The following is a 19,097-nucleotide window of genomic DNA, read 5'->3' on the forward strand; positions in this document are numbered from 1 at the left end:
TTGGCCCATGACCCACATTTATGTAGTTAAGTGAAAAATGAATTTGTCCCATTTTATGACTTTTCTTGACACATTTGTTAAGTGAATCACTGCAGTTGTTACATGAGTGTTAAGTCATAAATGTGAAAAATGGTCACTATTTTCAGTGCGGGTGTAACTTTGAACGGTCACTAAATGAACTGTTTATAAGTCAAGGATTGCCTATATTAAAAATGGATTTGATTTAGTCTATGGAGTGACAATGACCACTCCTCTGATTTCTTTCCCTTTGTTCTAGTGGAGCCCTGGGATCCATACCTAAACCTTTGAGGGAATCACTTGTTCTCCAAACCCAGTTTATAGTTTTCCCTCCAGAATTGCAGCCAACACTCATGCACATTCCTTAAGTGCAGTGCAGAACAGTTGAAGAACACAACGCAAGGCCAAACAACATAAGGAAAGTCTAAATAATAAGCAGGCGAGGACACCACAACACAACAGAGTAAATAAGCAGGAGAGGTTCACACACAACAAAATTAAAATAGGATATTGTTATTCAGTGCATTGTGAGAACCCAACCATTAGCTTAGCACAAAGGGTGAACTAGAAGTTCTGATGAAGGTATAATATGGAGCACAAGATGTTCTGTGACACCCACATTTTGTTTGATTCACATGGGTTTAACAAGTTACTGTGAACTCATCCAATAAATCTGGGGGGTGTTGTTAAAAGCTAACAATCTTCTTCCCTCTTCCTCCCCTCTTCTGAGCTACAACCTCTCCAACCAGCTTTAACCATGACACCCCCAGATGAGGTGAGATGAGGTGGGTGCCTCCAAGCATTTCAGCCTGCCTGTTTACCTGGGAAAATGAATTAGATTTGGAGCTTGCAGGCAAAACGGTAAAGGCAAAGGTTTCCCCTGTTCAGTCATGTCCAACTCTAGGGGCCAATGCACATCTCCGTTTCTTAACCAAGAGAGCCATCATTATCTGAAGACGCTTCCATGGTCATGTGGCCATTATGACTATACGCCAAGGCTCACAGAACACTGTTACCTTCCCATCAAAGTGGTACCTATTTATCTACTCGCATTTGCTTGCTTTCGAACTGCTAGGAGCTTACCCTGTTGTGCTGCACTCAGGTCTCGAAACTGGGCCGTCAGCTTTCCAGCTGACAAGCTCAGCATCTTTAACTGCTGAGCCATCGCGCCCCCTTTGCAAGCGGAAGTATTGATCATTCTATTTTTAGAAATGAGATGCCCAGGAAATAGTTCTAACAGTAGGTTCAAAAGGCAGAAGAAATGATCCCATTCGTTTCTGCATCCATTCCATTTACTCATTCAAATGAAGAGGTGTCTTTCTCAGCCAAGAGGGAATCTCACCTTTTGGATGCTCGGCCAACAAACTTTGGGGGATGCACACCTTCCCAATGACGTCATCCCGGCTGATACAAGGAAAACAAACAAGACAAGACAAGGCACTTCAGCATTATACAGATGGGGAGCCTAGAGCTGAAAATATATTGGTAATATTTTATATGGGAACCAGGACCCACAACAGGGTTACAATGACCTGTACGATAATCTTTATGGACTTTCAGAACCAGCTCTTTCAAAATGTTACAGTACTCTGCTTCACCATTTAATCATTTGTGCCTCTGCCAATATATTTGGTTTCTTCTTCTCCTATAACCCTAAAGTGCTGGAGATGCTAGGAAACTCCTGCGAGGAATCTGTATTACCGTATTTTTCGGAGTATAAGACGCACTTTTTTTTCCTCAAAAAAGAGGCTGAAAATCTGGGTGTGTCTTATACATCGAATATAGCATTTTTGCCCACCCCCCTGAAGCCCCGACCCCCTCACCAAAATGGCCATGCATAGCCTTATGGAGACTTTCAGAGAGCTCCTGGGGGCTGGGGAGGGAGGATAGAAATAAGCACAAAACGGCCCGTTTTTTGCCCCCCTAACCCCCAGCAGCACTCTATAAGCCTCCATAAGGCTACGCATGCATTTTTTTTGACAAAAAGGGCCGTCTTTTGCTCGTTTTTGCACCCCCCCCGAGCACTCTGCAAGCCCCCCCCCCAAGGCTATTCAGGCCTTTTTAAAAAAAAAAAAACACAGGCCTGTTTTTGTGAAAAACAGGCCGTTTTGGGGAGGTTTGCAGAGTGCAAAAACTTTTTTTTCCCTTTTGGAAAGCTCTTTAACTGATTGATGAGAATTACATTGATCAAATGCTGTGCCAGCAGAAAGAAAATCTTAGGTGCTGCAGATTATCAGCAATTTCCTTCTCCAGCACATGGATAAATACACCTGGAAACATCTACCTACCTACCCACACACACTCTCTCCCTACATACCTACTGTATTTCTCTCTCTCTCTCTTTCCCTCCCTCCCATTTCCTCTATCTACCTACCTACTTTTTAAAAAAAATTTCCTCTTCAAAACCTTGGTGCGTCTTATACTCCGGTGCGTCTTATACTCCGAAAAATACGGTATATTACTTTGAAACACTTCTTCTCCAACCAGTCACCCATCTCCAAACCAGCAAAATCTAATCTAAAATCTAACCTCAAAATCTAATGCCACCTAGTGGATAAACATTGTATAATGCAATTATCCACACACTTTGATTGGCATTGTATTGTATACAGTTTTCTCCTCTTTAGAGGGAGAATGCTACCCTCTAAAAGTCTGATTAGGATGGACAGTGGTCCCTGGTCACAAAACACCTACTCCTGAAAGGGAGGAAGGCTGCAAGGGTTAGAATGAAGAATTCTGAAAAAGAGCATCTCACACTACACCTGTTCCCTTCAGATATCTTGAAAAGCTAATAAGGGTGGAATCTCTTGAATACCTGGATAAGGGAACCTGCAAGAAATCAAGATGAGGAAGAGGAGGAGGAGGAGAAAAGAGAAGGAGAAAGAAGAAGGGGAAGGAGAAAGGAGAAGGAGAAAGAAAGAGAAAGGAGAATAAAGAAAGAAAAAGAAGGGAAAGAAGAAGGAGATAGAAGAAGAGAAAGGAGAAAGGAGAAACAAGGAGAAACAAGGAGAAATAAGAAGGGGAAGGAGAAAGAAAAAGAAGAAAGTGAAGGAGAAAGGAGAAGGAGAAAGGAGAAGGAGAAAGAAGGAGAAAGGAGAAGGGGCAGAAGAAAGGAGAAGGAGAAAGAAGAAGGGGAAGGAGAAAGGAGAAAGAAAAAGAAGAAGAGAAAAGAGAAGGCGCAGGAGAATGAAGGAGAAAGGAGAAAGAAGGGAAGGAGAAAGGAGAAAGAAAAAGAAGGGGAAGGAGAAAGGAGGAGCAGGAGAAAGAAGGAGAAAGGAGAAGAGGAAGAAGAAAGGAGGAGAAAGAAGAAAGGGAAGGAGAAAGAAAAAGAAGACGGGGAAGGAGAAAGGAGAAAGAAAAAGAAGAAGCGGAAGGAGAAAGGAGGAGCAGGAGAAAGAAGGAGAGAGGAGAAGGGGAAGGAGAAAGGAGAAGGAGAAAGAAAAAGAAGAAGGGGAAGGAGAAAGGAGAAGAAAGGAGAAGGAGAAAGAAGAAAGGAGAAGGAGCAGGAGAAAGAAGAAGAAAAGAGAAGCAGAAAGAGAAGGAGAAGCAGGTGGAGGAGGAGGGAGAAGGAAAAGGGAGATCTCAAATGACTTTGTACTACATGAATGGTCTCCATGACGTCACCAGAAGCCAAGCTCCAATGTGAAAGATACTTTCCTTACTCTCTTATAAAATACACAGTGCAGCAGGTGGGCTCAGCAGGGAGACCTCGTCCCACTGCTGCTTCAGCATGTGAGGCATTCTCACTAAAGGCAGGGGACAAGGGGAAGGGATCGTTCTAAAGGGAAGATTACTATACCTCAAAGCATCTTCATCCATCACATAGAAGGATACACAACGGAAACTGGGAGACAAGTGGACTTCATATTCTTCACCCCAAAAGGGAAAGAGAGTTTTCCACACTGTGGCTGTCCTGAGGGAAGAAGGAAAGCAATCAAAGAACCTTTTTTTTTTTGCTCAAATGTAACAAAGAGGGTTTTTAAAAATCTCCAACAAGAATACATTTCTTAACAACAATGCACTTTGGACAATAATTTAAGCAAAGCCCCAGGAATATATTTAACACCTGAGTAGTCAATTTATTAGAGAAGAAGCTGTATTTTATGTTATTAATTTATTTTGAACCGGCAAACCCTATAGCCGTGATGGCGAACCTGTGGCACGCATGCCAGAGGTGGCATGCAGAGCCCTCTCTGTGCGCATGCACGCCATCACTAGCTGCTCTGGCCAGCTGGTCTTCGTGGCCTGAAAACAGCCCCCAAAATGGCTATTTTCCAGGCTGTTTGGGGGCCTTTTGGGGGGGGCTGTTTTGGGGGCCATTTTCAGGCCGTTTTTCGGGCCTGCAAAACAGCTGGAAAACGGCATGAAAATCAGCCAAAAACAATCTGAAAAACAGCCTGAAAACGGCCCAAAAAACGGCCTGAAAACACCCAAAAAACAAGCATGTGCGTACCAGCCAGCTTGTCTTCAGGTTTCTGGCGCTTCAGCGCACGCATAGACACACATGTTCCAGTTTGGGCACTCGATGCCGAAAAGGTTCGCCATCACTGCCCTATGGCATTGGTGTTACCCAGAGTCTATGAACCTGAAATAGTCGGATTACTTTCCAAATTCAGGGCAGGAGAGAGAAAGGTTAGGAAGGTTACAGAACAGCCCACCTCAAATGATTAAGCAGATAGAGAAGGAAGAGTTGGATTTGTTCCCTCAAATTTATTCGCAGTATTTAGGATACATCATTTTGCCGTTCAGATATCGGTGGCAGAATTAATAGAGCTACGTAGGATTGGCTCACCTCAGTTTGACTTTTGTTTTGTTTTTTTACTGATCCTCCATCAGGCTAAACAACTGTGGTCGCAGACCAACGTCTTCTAAGAAGTGATAGCTACTATAATTTCAAACTTCCGTCTAAATAAAGTTTCACCAGGCTGGTGAAACAACAGGTGTTTCCTTAGGCTGGGCTTTTAATTCACTTCCACAGAGCACTCAGAAGGCAAATATTGCATGATTCATCCTTATTGGGAATCATCAGATGTTGGCAGCCAGATGTTCCTCTATGACTAATTTACACTTGAGAATTACCAGTAAGGATGAAAACTGGAAGTGGGAAGGTAACGCAGGCCCTCCTAGTGAGCTACGTGACTGAAAAACATAACACAAGGTACACACTGTGTGAAAATAGAGAAATGTTCCACCCCTCCAGGATATGGGATTGGGTGGAAGTCACATAACACCTTGTACACGTGGGCATGGCATGCAGATAATCCTCAACTTACGCCCATTCATTTAACGAACATCCAAAGTTACAATGGTGATGAAAAACATAGTTTGAATGGTAGTTGCGCTTAAGATTGTCACAGGATTCCTGTGGTCACGTGATCGAAATTTGTTGCGGGGCAACTAGCATGCATTTTATGACAATTGCATCACATGATTGCCATTTGTAACTTTCCCAGGATTTTCTGACAAGGAAAATCAATGGGGGAGACTGGGATTTGCTTAATGACCATATGCTTCGCTTAACGATGGCAGCAAAAAGATCATAAAATCAAGCGTGACTCACTTGACAACCACACTGTTTAGCGATGAATTTCCAGTCCCAATTGTGGTCATAAGTTGAGGACTAGCTGTAATATAACATCTGTATCCCTGCTCTGAGAGCTTAAGGCAGCGATGGTAAACTTTTTTTGGCTCACGTGCCATAAGCGGGGGGGGGAGTGTAGGGGAATTGTGCGTGGGCGTGCCGCACCCATAATGCAATGCACGACCCCCACAGCGTTCATGCGCACATGAAGATGCAACCCCCCATTTTTTGCATGGGGGGTTTATAGGAGCCTGGGGAGGGCGAAAACAGCCTCCTCCGCCCCTCCGGAAGCCCCCCGGAGGCTTCAGGAGCTTCCCTGAAGCCTCTGGAGCGGAAAAAAAATGGCCCTACAGGCAAACCAGAAGTTCAGGAACGGACTTCCGGTTTGCTCGTAGGGCTGGTTTAAGCCCTCCGGAGCCTTCAGGGGCCTTCAGGAGGCTTCCCTGAAGGCTCCAGAGGACGAAAAACAACCCTACGAGCAAACTGGAAGTCACTTTCAGTTTGCTCATAGGGCCGTTTTTAGTCCTCCGGAGCCTTCAGGACCTTCAAGAGGCTTTCCTGAAGGCTCCGGAGGACTAAAAACAGCCCTATGAGCAAACCGGAAGTGACTATAAAGCCTCTGGAGCCTGGGGAGGGCAAAAAAATGGCTTAACAAAAAGGCTGAACTGCGCGCTGGCCAGCTGACAGGGCATTTGCCTTGCGTGCCCTGACAAGTGGCACAGGTGCCATAGGTTCACCATCCCAAGTTTAAGGGAAACTAGACTTTATATACCACTAGTTCATAACCCGCCATTTCCCAGGTGTTTATTTATAGAGGGAAAATGTCCGGACCAAACGTAATTTCTAATATTGGATTTTCCTCCTTACCAGAAAGCCCCCTTGTGGAGTACTGTGAAGCCGTTACCATGACAACTCCACTGTGCTGTACAGTAGAAGCCATTTTACGGCAGTACAGTAGAAGCCATTTTAAGGCAGAGCAGGCTGTATCTTCACAGAACGCACATCCCAAGGGGTGTTAGGGGTGTCTTACCCTCACAGTATTTGTTTCCAGAGAGTAAGACATCTGTGTATCAAGTTTGTTTGAAATTGCTCGAGGCGTTCCAGAGTTATGCTGGAACACACACACACACACACAGCCGTATGTATGTATGTATGTATGTATGTATGTATGTATGTATGTATGTATGTTCTGGTAAGTTCTGATTGTGGTCTTTTTTGTTCTATGAGGGAAAGAAGAAAAAAAGTGCTTTTGGCTTACCTAATTATTGTTTCATTGTCAATTTTCACAATACAGTAGGGGTCACTGCTACCTGTACTGAAAAGGAAAAAAAAGAACAATACATACAGTATAAGGATATGTATGACAGTAGGACAAAAAAGCTAATACAATCCTTGGTTGTATAAACAGAGGGATAAAATCAAAATCACATGAAGCCTTAGTAAGACCGCACTTGGAATACTGCATCCAGTTTTCGTCACCACATTACAAAAAAGAGGTTGTGACTTTGGAAAGAATACAGAGAAGAGCAACTAAGATGATTAAAGGCTTGGAGACTAAAACATATGATGAACGGTTCAGGTTTTGGGTCTGGCTAGTATAGAGAAAAGAAGGACATGATAGCAGTGTTCCAGTATTTGATAAGCTGCCACAAAGAGGAGGGGGTCAAATTATTTTCCAAAGCACAGGACAAAAAACAATGGACGGAAACTAAACAAGGAGAGAAGCAAGCTGGAATTGAGGAGAAACTTCCTAATAATTAGGACAACTAACCAATGGAACAGTTTGCCTCCAAAAGTTGTGGGTGCTCCATCACTGTGGTTTTCAGCAAGAGACCGGACAGCCACTTCTTTGAAATTGTATAGGATCTCCTGCATGAACAGGGGGACTGGACTAGAAGACCTCCAAGATCCCTTCCAGCTCTATTCTGATTCTGATTCTTCCCATACCATGTATATAACTAAATGAATATAAGAAATTATCCACTCATTTATTAGTGAAATCAGAGGGGCAACTTGCCAGAAAGAGCCCCATCATTTTCCTTTCCATATTGTCATAAGCTAATTAATACTTAAAGATGTTTCCTCTAACTCGTTTATCCAACTTTTAAGTGCCAAGGAATCCTCCCTCAACCAACCTGTCTAAGCTTTGTAAAGCTGTATAATGAGGAAAGCTGAGTTTATGTGACAAGCACATACCATCGTTTTTCATTGGCAATCTGATCCTGGTTTTAAAGACTTTGCAAGCGATGGGGATCTCTAAGTGCTGAAAACGAAAGGCAGGGTTTGCTACCTTGGGAAGATTTGCACCGATTTCTTCTAATTCACAACAACAAAAGCAGAAAACCAAATTTAAAACCCTGACTCTGCCATGTATATGTCACGATCCTATTGCACTTATTAGGTCTCGACCACATGTTGGAAGAAAGGTTCCTGCTAACTGCTGGTTAAGGACATGAGTCCACATGCCATTTTCAATCTACTTTTGGTCCACAGAGAAGGAAAACTGGGCCCATCTCTATCAAAAAGAGTGTGTTCTGGCTTCCATTCACACAAGCAGTGTGTTGTGGCCCACCAGCAGAGCTGGTGGCAGACTCAGACAGTGAGGAGGTTGGGGAGGAACATGGGCCAGTCCTGGAGTCTGGGGAAGGCTCTGACGAGGGCTCTGCATCGGAGGCAGAGAGGGGGCCAGGTCCGTCTGACAGTTATCAACTGCCTTTGGAGTCAGAGATCAGTGAGGCAGACAAACAGCTGGAGCCTGTTCCCAGTGTGCGCATGGACAGAGCTGCCAGGAGAAGGAAACAGCTAAGGAACAAGAGCCGACTCGGGAGCAAAACCACAGGTGGACAGTGAATGGCCCCTCCCATAGGGAATAAAGAGGCACGAAAGGGGAGTGGAGTTTGCAAGAGACAATTAGTTCAAGTCATTAGGGTAAAGATCTGTTCCTGACTTCTTGCCAAGTATTGTCTGCTGCATTTGGAAGATATCGGCCTGGCAACTCTCCAAGCCTGATAAAGGTCTGTAGTTGTGAAATCTCATGAAAGACTGTTTGCTGGGACTTTGCTGGAGACGAATTCCTTTTAACCTAAATAAAAGAGGTTTTATTGGGATGAGGAGTCTGCTTCATGCTCTTGGGAAGCCTAGCTCAGAACACAGTGGTACTTGGTCTTGCTATGGTCTTCCTTTCATTGTAGGTAATGCCTCCATCCAACTGGCTGGTGTATAGCTGGGGTTCTTGCAGTTACTTTCATCTGCTTGCTGTCTTACAGAGGGAGGAGGGGAGGAAGGGGAGGGGTATCACATTGGGGGTGGTTGATAGATTAACAACAGATCCAACCCCCCCTCATTCTCATCATACTCCCATCTTTTTATCTACGTTAGGTTTTTTTTTAATAGTAGACTTAGATTTGGACTTAGAATAACTTTATTGTCACTTTGAAAGTACACTGATCGGCATGCATTAAAATGAAATTTCGTTGCATACAGCTCTCAAAGGGTCTCCACCTCTAATATACACTACATAAACATGACAAAATAAACAAAGAAAAAATAAATACAAAATTATTGCACATGTATTATATGACACGGAGAAACAACATGGTCTAGTTCGGGTGTATACATGTACATGGCGAGAGAAACAAACCTTGCGAGTTTGCCAGAAGGATGGCATAGGGGAAAAAGCTGTTACAGAATCTGGTAGTCCTGCTAGAAATACTTCAAAACCTCCTCCCAGAGGGCAGCAACAGAAACATACCGTAGAGTAGGTGTGGGGGTCTCTAACCATGCTTTGAGCTCTAAGCACATAGCTCTTATAAGCAGTATTCCGAATAACAGGAAATGAGCTTCCAAAGGCTTCTCAGCTGTCCCCACCACTCTCTGTATGGACTTTCTATCTGAGGCACTGCTGCCACCAAACAAAAAGTGATGCAGTTCAGTAAAACCACAGGGAGTTCTCAACATACAACAGTTTATTTAATCATCGGCACTAAAAAAAGGGACTTATGAACATTTTTTCATACTTACGACTTTTGTAGCATCCCTATGATCCTGTGATCAAAATTTGGATGCTTGGTCACTGGTTCCTACTTTACGGCCGTTGCTGTGTTCCATGTGATCACCCTTTGCAACCTTTTGACAAGCAAAAACGAGTGGGGAAACCAGATTCACTTAACAACCGGGTTACTGACTTATCAACTGCAGTGATTCACTTAACAACTGTGGCAAGAAAGGTCGTAAAATGGAGCAAAACTCACTTAACAAATGTCTCACTTGACAACGGAAACTTTGGGCTCAATTGTGGTCATTAAGTTGAGAACTGCCTGTATTGTATTTATATTATTAGGTCTCAGAGTTACTGGGTAGTAAATGGGTGGCTAATTAATTTTACACATAAATAAATTACAACTAAACATCCATACATATGAACGAGGCGGTGCCATTCTGGCTACCCTATCATCATTTTCTCCACAGGACATAATAGGACCCATCTAGCAACAGAACTTACCGCATGGCAGCTGGGAAGATTACATCAACCCAACAAGGCTCAACCAAGCCTGGGACTCAAAACACAACCTATAAAGCTACACCTGCATGGCCCCATGGAAGTCTGACAACCAATCAGAATACAAACTCAAATTCAAAAGCGCAGAGAGGGCATAAAACTCAGGCACTCTCAGCATCTCCTCCCTTTTTCCTTCGCCCAAGATCTTCAAGCCATGTGATCCTGTTCATCAATAAACCTTCTTTCCAAGCAACTTCCATGAATCCAGTGTCTTTTTCCCACTTGGAACTGAACCCAGAAGGATATTTCTTCCAACAAGACAAAGAAAACTGGAAAGCCAAGTGGGGAGACAACAATAAGGAAAAGTCTCAATTGCTTTCTTCTGCACAGAAGTTGTTCAAAGAAAGTTCTCTCTTGATTCTGGAAAAGCAGAGGAGCCAGGGCAAGAAAATTATTCCCCATTGGCTGTTTGATGGACTGGAAAATAATGCCATAAACCCAGAACCAGAGTCTACAAGAAGAGAGACACAGCTCACTGATTTCCTGATTCAGTCGATAAAAGTGGTCTGGAATGCACTCTGAGAACTCATAACTGGATTTTTTTCATTAACATATTTGACAACAAAAGTGGGCAACATTTTGCTTTGCGGGGTGGACTTGTGAAGGGAGGGAGTAAAGAGTACAAAAAAAAAAACCAATCATTGGATTTAAAATTAATTAAAAATAAACCAATTAGATAATACAGTTCTTTTCCATCATTGAATGATTTTCTCCTTTAGCCAACCTAAACCTTCATGGCTGCCAGAGGGACTGGAATCTCACTGGTGCAGTCTGGTTCTTCTTTTTTGTTTTGATGGTTGATTCTGAGAATGTTGGCTCATAGGAGACCAATTGTGATTTACCAGAAAGTTGATATTCTCATTTTATTGAAACCAAAAGATTACAGGGCTCATGTGAATATTCCTGAGAGATCAGCTTTTGTTAATCCAGACCCAACTGCTATTTTTTTTTCATCAAGAAAATGCAGCAACTGTTTGATTGATTCCTTGACTTTATGGAGTTTCCATTCTGCACTCTTGAGGACTCATAACTGGATTTTTTTCATTAACATATTTGACAACAAAAGTAGGCAACATTTTGTTTCTTTGTGGGCTGGACTTATGGAGGGAGTGAAGAGTACAACAAAAACCCCATTCATTGGATTTAAAATTAATTAAAAATAAACCAATTAGATAATATGGTTCTTTTCCATCATTGATTGATTTTCTCCTTTAGCCAACCTAAACAAGGTTGTATTATTGGTGCAAAGAGAGCTTTTGATAGCACTTAGACTTATATACCACTTCACAGTGCTTGACAGCCCCCTCTAAGCGGTTTACAGAGTCAGCCTATTGCCCCCAACAATCTGGGTCCTCATTTTACCGACCCCGGAAGGATGGAAGGCTAAGTCAACCTTGATGATTCAGAGAGGCCCAGAAACTCAAAATACAGGAATAAAATTTAGAATTAATTTGTTTGGCTACCTTGAGCAAAGTTATCAGCTCATCTGATCATTCCAAATACTGAACCATTGTTTGGACAAGGCCCAATATGCTAATCTAGGGGCAAGAGTTCTCATTGTTCCTGGAAAAAACCAACAACCGGATGACATTTGGCAGAGCCAAAGGAACTACCAATCAAGGAACTACCAATCCAGACAAACAAGCTAACCGTCAATAATAGTCTAATCAAGGAACTACCAAGAATACTCCCACCAACGCTGTCAGAGCAAACCACTAATATGTAAAAATAAAACCAAACCTTCTCCATTATAGCACTGATGATATTACCTAGTTTGGTAATGAAATGTCTGCAAGTGTAGGAAGTTAAAACCCACCCCTCTGCTACAAAACTGAAATATCCTGGGAAATATTAAGAAAGCAGAATATTATATTTCCCTGGCTGTGAAATGGGAGAAACATGTTTTTAAAGACAAAGTAGCTCCCTGCCCACCCCCCACCTTTGTCAATGAGCCATTAGACTAGCCTGAGCTAGTCTACTCTACATAACAAAGGTAGGATTAGCCTTCCACAGAAAGTCACCACAAGGCACCTGGGAAAATTACATCAGCCAGAAAGACAACCAAACTTGGATTCAAAGCACAGTCTACAGAGTTCTCCTGCATGGCCCTATGGGAGTCTGACAACCAATAAAGGAATACAAGATCAAGATCAAAGCCCAGAGAGGGCATAAAACCAGGAACTTTCAGCATCTCGCACTCTTTTCTTCTTCGCCCAACAACTTGAAGCATGTGATCCCCCTTTTCTCTTCAGGAGCTCAAATCATGTGGTCCTGTCCACCATTAAACCATCCTTCCAAGCAGCCTCCATGTTTCCAGTGTCTTTTTCCCCACTTGGAACTGAACCCAGAATGACATTTCTTCCAATACAAGAAAACCACTAAACTCAAGGACCTCACAGGTACAGGGCAGTGTTGAGCTTCAGGGTTTAGTAACCATGGATTTCCTGACATTTTGTTGGCAATTGTGACAGTTGGCATTTTCAGAGACAAGATAATCTGCTGCACACATCACAGGCAACTAGGAAGGGACTGACTGTGTTCCTGTCTTCATAGCCAAGTGACATATATGGAGTTTGGGACAGAGATACACCTGAGTCTCTGATTTTTTGGTGGCAAGGATGAAGTTTGCCTTGGAATAAAAGTGACTCACATATACAGCAAAGTCAGATCAGATATTAAGAAACTGAAGGTGCTTGCAGGGAAGACAGGATGGGTAGGGAGGTGTAGATGAAGATAAATAGAAGAAATAATATAATGCTATTTCGGATAAATTATAATTAGAACCCTGGGGCCTAACTTATTTCCTAGCTTACTACCTGCAATGCAAGAAGCCAGAATTTTTCCAACAAATGAATTCTAGCCTCTGCTTATTAAGTGAGGTCAGCTCCATTCCTTGCCTGTGGCTGCCTATTTATTCCTTCTCTTAAATTGCTCAGACCTGAGAAATTACCAAGTGAGTCGCTCTTCCTTTAGCCCATGATAGTTGCAAGGGGTGCTATTTCAGCTAATGCTTGTCCCCCCCCCCAAATATCAAGCTCCTTTCTATCCATCCGTCCACCCACTGCCCACCACTGGAAGAGCAAAAGCTGATTATACAAAGGGTAATCACTCATCTCCCTCGCCAGAGTACAATAAAGCAGATGGAAAAAACCATAGCCAAACAGGAAGCTTTCAATTAACATTAAGGAGGATTTGGGCTGAATGGAACTTATAAACAATCACAGAAGAATGAGGGTCACCAGAAGGGTAATCTAGCATATACTTCTAGCTGCACTGGGATAATCAGAGTATAAGGAGACATTTCATATCATCTTACCGTATTTTTCAGACTATAACACGCACCAAGATTTCAAAGAGGTAAGTAAGAAAAAAAAATTGTCCTCCCCAGCCCCCAGGAGCACTCTGCAAGCTTCAGCAGGGCTGGGAGAAGGCAAAAAGGCCTTCGTTTTTTACAAAAAAGGAGGCGTTTTTGCCTGTGCCAGTCCTGCTGAAGCCTGCAGAGTGCTCCTGGGGGCTGAGGAAAGGCAAAAACGCCTCCGTTTTTGCAAAAAACAGCCCGTTTTTCGCAAAAATCGGATGCGCGGGCAGGGCTTCAGGAGGCCAAAAAGGGCTGTATTCAGTGTATAAGAAGCACCAACATTTCCACGTTCTTTTAGGGGAGGAAAGGTGCATCATATACTCTGAAAAATACAGTAGTCAAATAGCCTGGTACCTCTAAGTACTACTGTAGCAGTGGTAAAGGTTTCCCATATACAGTCATGTCGGACTCTAGCCGCTGCTGCTCATCTCCATTTCTTAGCCAAGGGAGCCAGCGCTATCCAAAGACCTTTCTGTGGTCATGTGGCATCGAAGTGGTACCTCTTTATCTACTCACATTTGTATGCTTTTGAACTGCTAGGTGGGCAGAAGCTGGGGTAAGTAACGGGAGCTCACCCCATTGGACAGTGCTCGGGTCTCGAATTTGGGCTGTCAGCTTCCCAGCTGACAACCTCAGCATCGTTAACTGCTGAAGCATCCCATCCCCTTACTTAGCAGTGGTTCTACTGCTCAATCCTTTTGACTAGAGTCAGTAGGAATGTAACTTTGCAATAATGTCAAATATCTGTAGCTCGGGTATATGTAACTACTGGCAATGGAATGGAATGAAATAGAATAGAATAGAACAGCGATGGCGAACCTTTTTTGGCTCGCGTGCCACAAGGGGGGAGCGCAGGGGGGTCGTGTGCGGGCGTGCTGCACCCAAAAGGCAATGCACGACCACCCCAGTGCTCATGCACGCACAACACGCGACACCCCCCCTTTTTACATGCTTTTTTTGCCCTCCCCAGGCTCCAGAGGCCCTCGGAGGGTCGTTTTAAGCGCTCCAAAGGCGTCAGGGAAGCCTCTGGACGGTCCCTGAAGCCTTCGGAGGGCCTCCGGGGGGGCGGGGGGCTCTTTTCGCCCTCCCCAGGCTCCTATAAAGCCTCTGGAGCCTGGGGAGGGGGAAAATGGCTTTTAAAAAGGTGAACTCAGCTGGCCAGTGTGCGCATGCGTGCTGGCCAGCTGACAGGGCAGCGCCTCGTGTGCCCTGACAAATGGCTCCGCGTGCCACCTGTGGCACGTGTGCCATAGGTTCGCCACCACTGGAATAGAATAATAGCCTTGGAAGGGACCTTGGAGATCTTCTGCTCAGGCAGGAAACCCTATATACCATTTCAGACAAATAGTTGTCCAGTCTCTTCTTAAAAAGGTCTAGTGTTGGAGCATTCACAATTTCTGGAGGCAACTTGTTCCACTGATTGTCCTGTCAGGAAATTTCTCCTTAATTCAAAATTGCTTCTCCCTTTGATTAGCTTCCACCCATTACTTCTTGTCTTGCCCTCAGGTGCTTTGGAGAATAGCATGACTCCCTCTTCTTTGTGGCAACCTCTGAGATATTGGAAGACAGCTCTCGTGCCACCCCTAACTCCTTCTTTTCATTAAACTACACATTCCCAATTTCTGCAACCTTTCTTTATATGGTTTAGCCTCCAGTCCCCTAATTATCTCCATTGCTCTTCTCTGCACCCTTTGTAGTCTCAACCTCACAGCCCGCCAAAAGGGGGTTTCAGCCATTCTTGTCTTGCTCCTCTTCAGAAATACTATTTTGCAGTTCCTGCCAGCCACAGAAGCAGGTCCTTCAAACAGGTGGTGTTTGTTTATGGGTATGCATATACAACACACATTAAAAAAGGGATGTGATTGTAGCCGTCATCATGATTTTTTTGTACACCTCCCTCCACAGATGTCCTCGTGTTAAACAAATCTATGGCAGCTCTCTATGTATAAACTCAAATTACAGTTAATCTCTGGAAAATCTTAAAGTAATAGAGGACAGGTCTACCTACTGAAGTCTTTGGATTTGGAGAGCATATTCCTTCCAATACCGTACAGCGGGGTGTCCAAACTTGGGAACTTTAAGACTTGTGGACTTCAACTCCCAGAATTCCCCGGCTGGGGAATTCTGGGAGTTGAAGTCCGCAAGTCTTAAAGTTCCCAAGTTTGGACACCCCTGCCGTACAAGTACCCACACACACCTGACCGATGACCACGATTGAGCCCAAAATTTCCATCACTAAGTGAGGCAGCTGTTAAGTGAATTCTGCCCCATTTTATGACCTTTTTTTGCCATAGTTGTTAAGTGAATCGCCGCAGTTGTTAAATTAGTAACATGGCTGTTAAGTGAATCTGGCTCCCCCATTGACTGAAGGCTGCAAAAGGCGATCACATGTCCTTGGGACCCTGAAACCGTCATAAATATGAGTCAGTTGCCAAATGTCTGAGTTTTCTATCTTGTGACCCTAGAGATGCTGAAGTCGTAAGTCACTTTTTTCAATGCTGTTGTAACTTTGAACGGTCACTAAATGAACTGTCTGTAAGTCAAGGACTACCTGTACTTGCAGGGAACGAAGATGGGAGCAGAGAACGCCTCCATCTTCTTCCCCTGAGCACCCAGAGGCATCAAGTTGGTTCTGTAATAAGCCAAAAGCTGCATAATATGGTCCTCGTATTCCTCCAGCAGGGCTATTTATGTTTTTATATTCTTATGACTCATATCTGGCTTGTGATAAACTTAATAAAAGTACTGTTTACATCAGTTGGCAAATCCCCCCCTCCCCCACAATTTTCACTTTCTCAACCATACTTGGAGATGTGAGCAACTGGGGTCAGATTTTTCTTTGGAGTTCCTCAATTTTAACTGGAGAGAAATATTTAAACCCAAACGTTGGAGGAAAGAAGCAAATTTCATCCCAGCTTTTAAAAGCTAAAGATTTCTTAGTTGTTGGCAACTGATCAAGGCAATAATTGCTTGCCTTGCCTACTGAGTCTTCCAAGATTATAGCTTGAAATGTAGAGTTGGGGGGAAGAGAGAGAGAGAGGGGGGAGAGGAGGGGAGAGAGAGAAGAAAGAAAAGAGAAAGGAAGGAAGGAAGGAAGGAAGGAAGGAAGGAAGAAAGAAAGAAAGAAAGAAAGAAAGAAAGAAAGAAAGAAAGAAAGAAAGAAAGAAAGAAAGAAAGAAAGAAATCAATCAACAGGGAACATTTACCAAATTAAAAATTTTGGAACTTCTTCTACCAATTAGTCACTTGGCCTTCTGGCAGGCATTCCCTAGATACAGGAAAGTTCATTAAGCTGCTGATCTGCAGTAGATAAGATTCATTTCCTTTGAACTGCAAATAAACAGGTTTCATGGAAGCCAGGATAATAAGGGCCATTTCCCCAGAAAAAACTGCAATAGCTTTTGCAGCTGCAGAAATATTTTGGATGGGGATGGGATTGCTTGTGCCTTAATGTGTTGTGTGAATGGAGCCTGCGTCTAATTCCTGCTGTCCCCATCTTGCATTAATGAGAAGGGTGGGAGAGCATCTTTAAAATATCAGGTTTAACATAAATTGCTTGGAAATAACTTTTTCTTTCTTTCTTGTTAATGTCCAAGTATGTTTAACATAGATTTAAATAATTTGTTTGTTAGACAGACATAAAACCTTCCAATAGAAAAGAAAACAGGGTTGAATTATAGAATTCCTGGTGCTGACTGAGTTTAGTTGTTTTCTTGTAGACATTTCATTACCCAACTATCCCAAAGGTGCTTTTCAAAAGGATACTGGATTGTCTTTGTTTTTTCCTTGAAAATGCATCACTTCTAATCAGATAGACAGATTAACAGAGTTGGAAGGAAACATATAGGTCATCTAGTCCAACCTCCCCCCCCCCCACTCAAGCAGGAAGCCTTTCACTATTTCTGACAGACAGCAGTCCGATCTCTTCTTGAAAGCCTCCAGTGATGAAGCTCCTGCAACTTCTGAAGGCAACTTCTGTTCCATCGATTGATTGTTCTCACTGTCAGAAAGTGCCTCCTTATTTCTAGGTTGAATCCCTCCTTGTTCCTTTTGCATCCATTATTCCTTGTCTGGCCTTCGGGTGCTTTGGAAAATAGCTTGACCTCCTCCTTTTTGTGGCAGCCCCTCAAATATTGGAACATTGCTGGTCCTTCTCCTCCCCAAGAAGCTTCTTCAGTTATGACTGAATAGTTTGTACATTTGCTTTCTTTTCAATAAAGGACCATGTCAGCCCAACATGGAGAATACAGGCAGCCCTTGACCTACAGCATAATTGAGCTCAATATTTCTGTTGCGAAGTGAGACTTGTTAAGTGAATCCCTGCAGTTGTTGAGTTAGTAACACAATTGTTAAGTGACTCCGTCTTTCCCATTGATTTTGCTTGTCAGAAGGTCGCAAATGATGATCACATGACCCCAGGACACTAAAACTGTCATAAATATGAACCAGTTGCCAAACATCCAAATTTTTATCATATGACCATGGGGATGCTGCAATGGTTGTTAAGTGTGTATGCTGTAACTTTGAATGGTCAGTAAATGAATTGTTGTAAATCGAGGACTCCTTGTACTGGGCCTCGGCATTCAAAACATATGTTTCCACTAAGGAAGAACCCTGCCTAAGGAACTGACTTTATGTTGGCTTGGTTCACTCTGAGCCATGATATGCAAAAACTGTGGCTTGCGGAATGCACATTGGATGGGTTGGCACATACGACTTGCTAAGCTAGAAGTAAGAAGGGCTGAATTCATGCATCACGCTAAGCCCCAAATCAAAGAAATAATGCTGTGGCTTATGATTCATTCACATTTCTGAGATAATGTGCTTTCCTCCTGGGTAGAAAGTATGCCAACTGAGAGGCCATTGTCCACACAGACACTAAAATAATGCTAATAGCTTTGAGAGCAGCAGTGGTTCTACCAGAAAGCAGCTCTGTGGGTAGAGAGGCACCATCCCACCAAACAACTCTGAACAGGGATGCTGTGCTGACAGACAAAAGGAGAGAGAAAAAATCACACAACAGCCTAAAGAATCTCCATAGAGTCAAGGAATCAATCAAGCAGTTGTTGAATTTTCTTGATGAAAAATAGCAGTTGGGTTTGGATTAACAAAAGCTGACCAGTGATGGACCTCTCAGGAATATTCACATGAGCCCTGTAATCGTTTGGTTTCAATAAAATGAGAATATCAACTTCCTGGTAAACCACAATTGGTCTCCTATGAGGTCAACATTCCCGGAATCAACCACCAACAAAAAAGAAGAACCAGACTACACTAGTGAGATTCCAGTCCCTCTGGCAGCCATGAAAGCAGAACTCCTAGTAGCAACAGCGCTTACTCATATATTGCGCCACAGTGCTTTACAGCCAATGTTAGGTTCCGGATCCCGGTGCAACTGGTACAGTGCAACGGGGCCGGGCGTCCACCACATGAATACACAGAGCGCCGCACACACGCACAACGCGTGCATGCATACTTACCGTCTGCAACGCTCCACAACGCCTCTGCGACGCCTCCGCAACACCTCCGCAACGCTCCGCAATGCCTCCACGACGCTCAGCTGCTCGGCGGAGTGTTGCACA

The 19,097-nt window shown here is 43.5% G+C and overlaps 1 protein-coding gene across 1 annotated transcript in view; it reads right to left on the minus strand.

Annotated features, from left to right (window-relative positions):
* The window catches only part of RASA4B (RAS p21 protein activator 4B), a 103,505-nt gene that overhangs the window by 50,976 nt on the left and 33,432 nt on the right, over positions 1-19,097 (minus strand). Inside the window, exons 2-4 of the mRNA XM_081943400.1 lie at positions 6,858-6,914; positions 3,818-3,931; positions 1,361-1,422 (exon numbers count right to left, since the gene is read on the minus strand). Coding sequence (XP_081799526.1) covers positions 1,361-1,422; positions 3,818-3,931; positions 6,858-6,914 — 233 coding nt within the window. The remainder of the gene's footprint in view (positions 1-1,360; positions 1,423-3,817; positions 3,932-6,857; positions 6,915-19,097) is intronic.

Source organism: Natrix helvetica, assembly GCF_964273705.1.
Source record: "Natrix helvetica genome assembly, chromosome: 2".
In the NCBI taxonomy this organism is placed as follows: Eukaryota; Metazoa; Chordata; class Lepidosauria; order Squamata; family Natricidae; genus Natrix; species Natrix helvetica.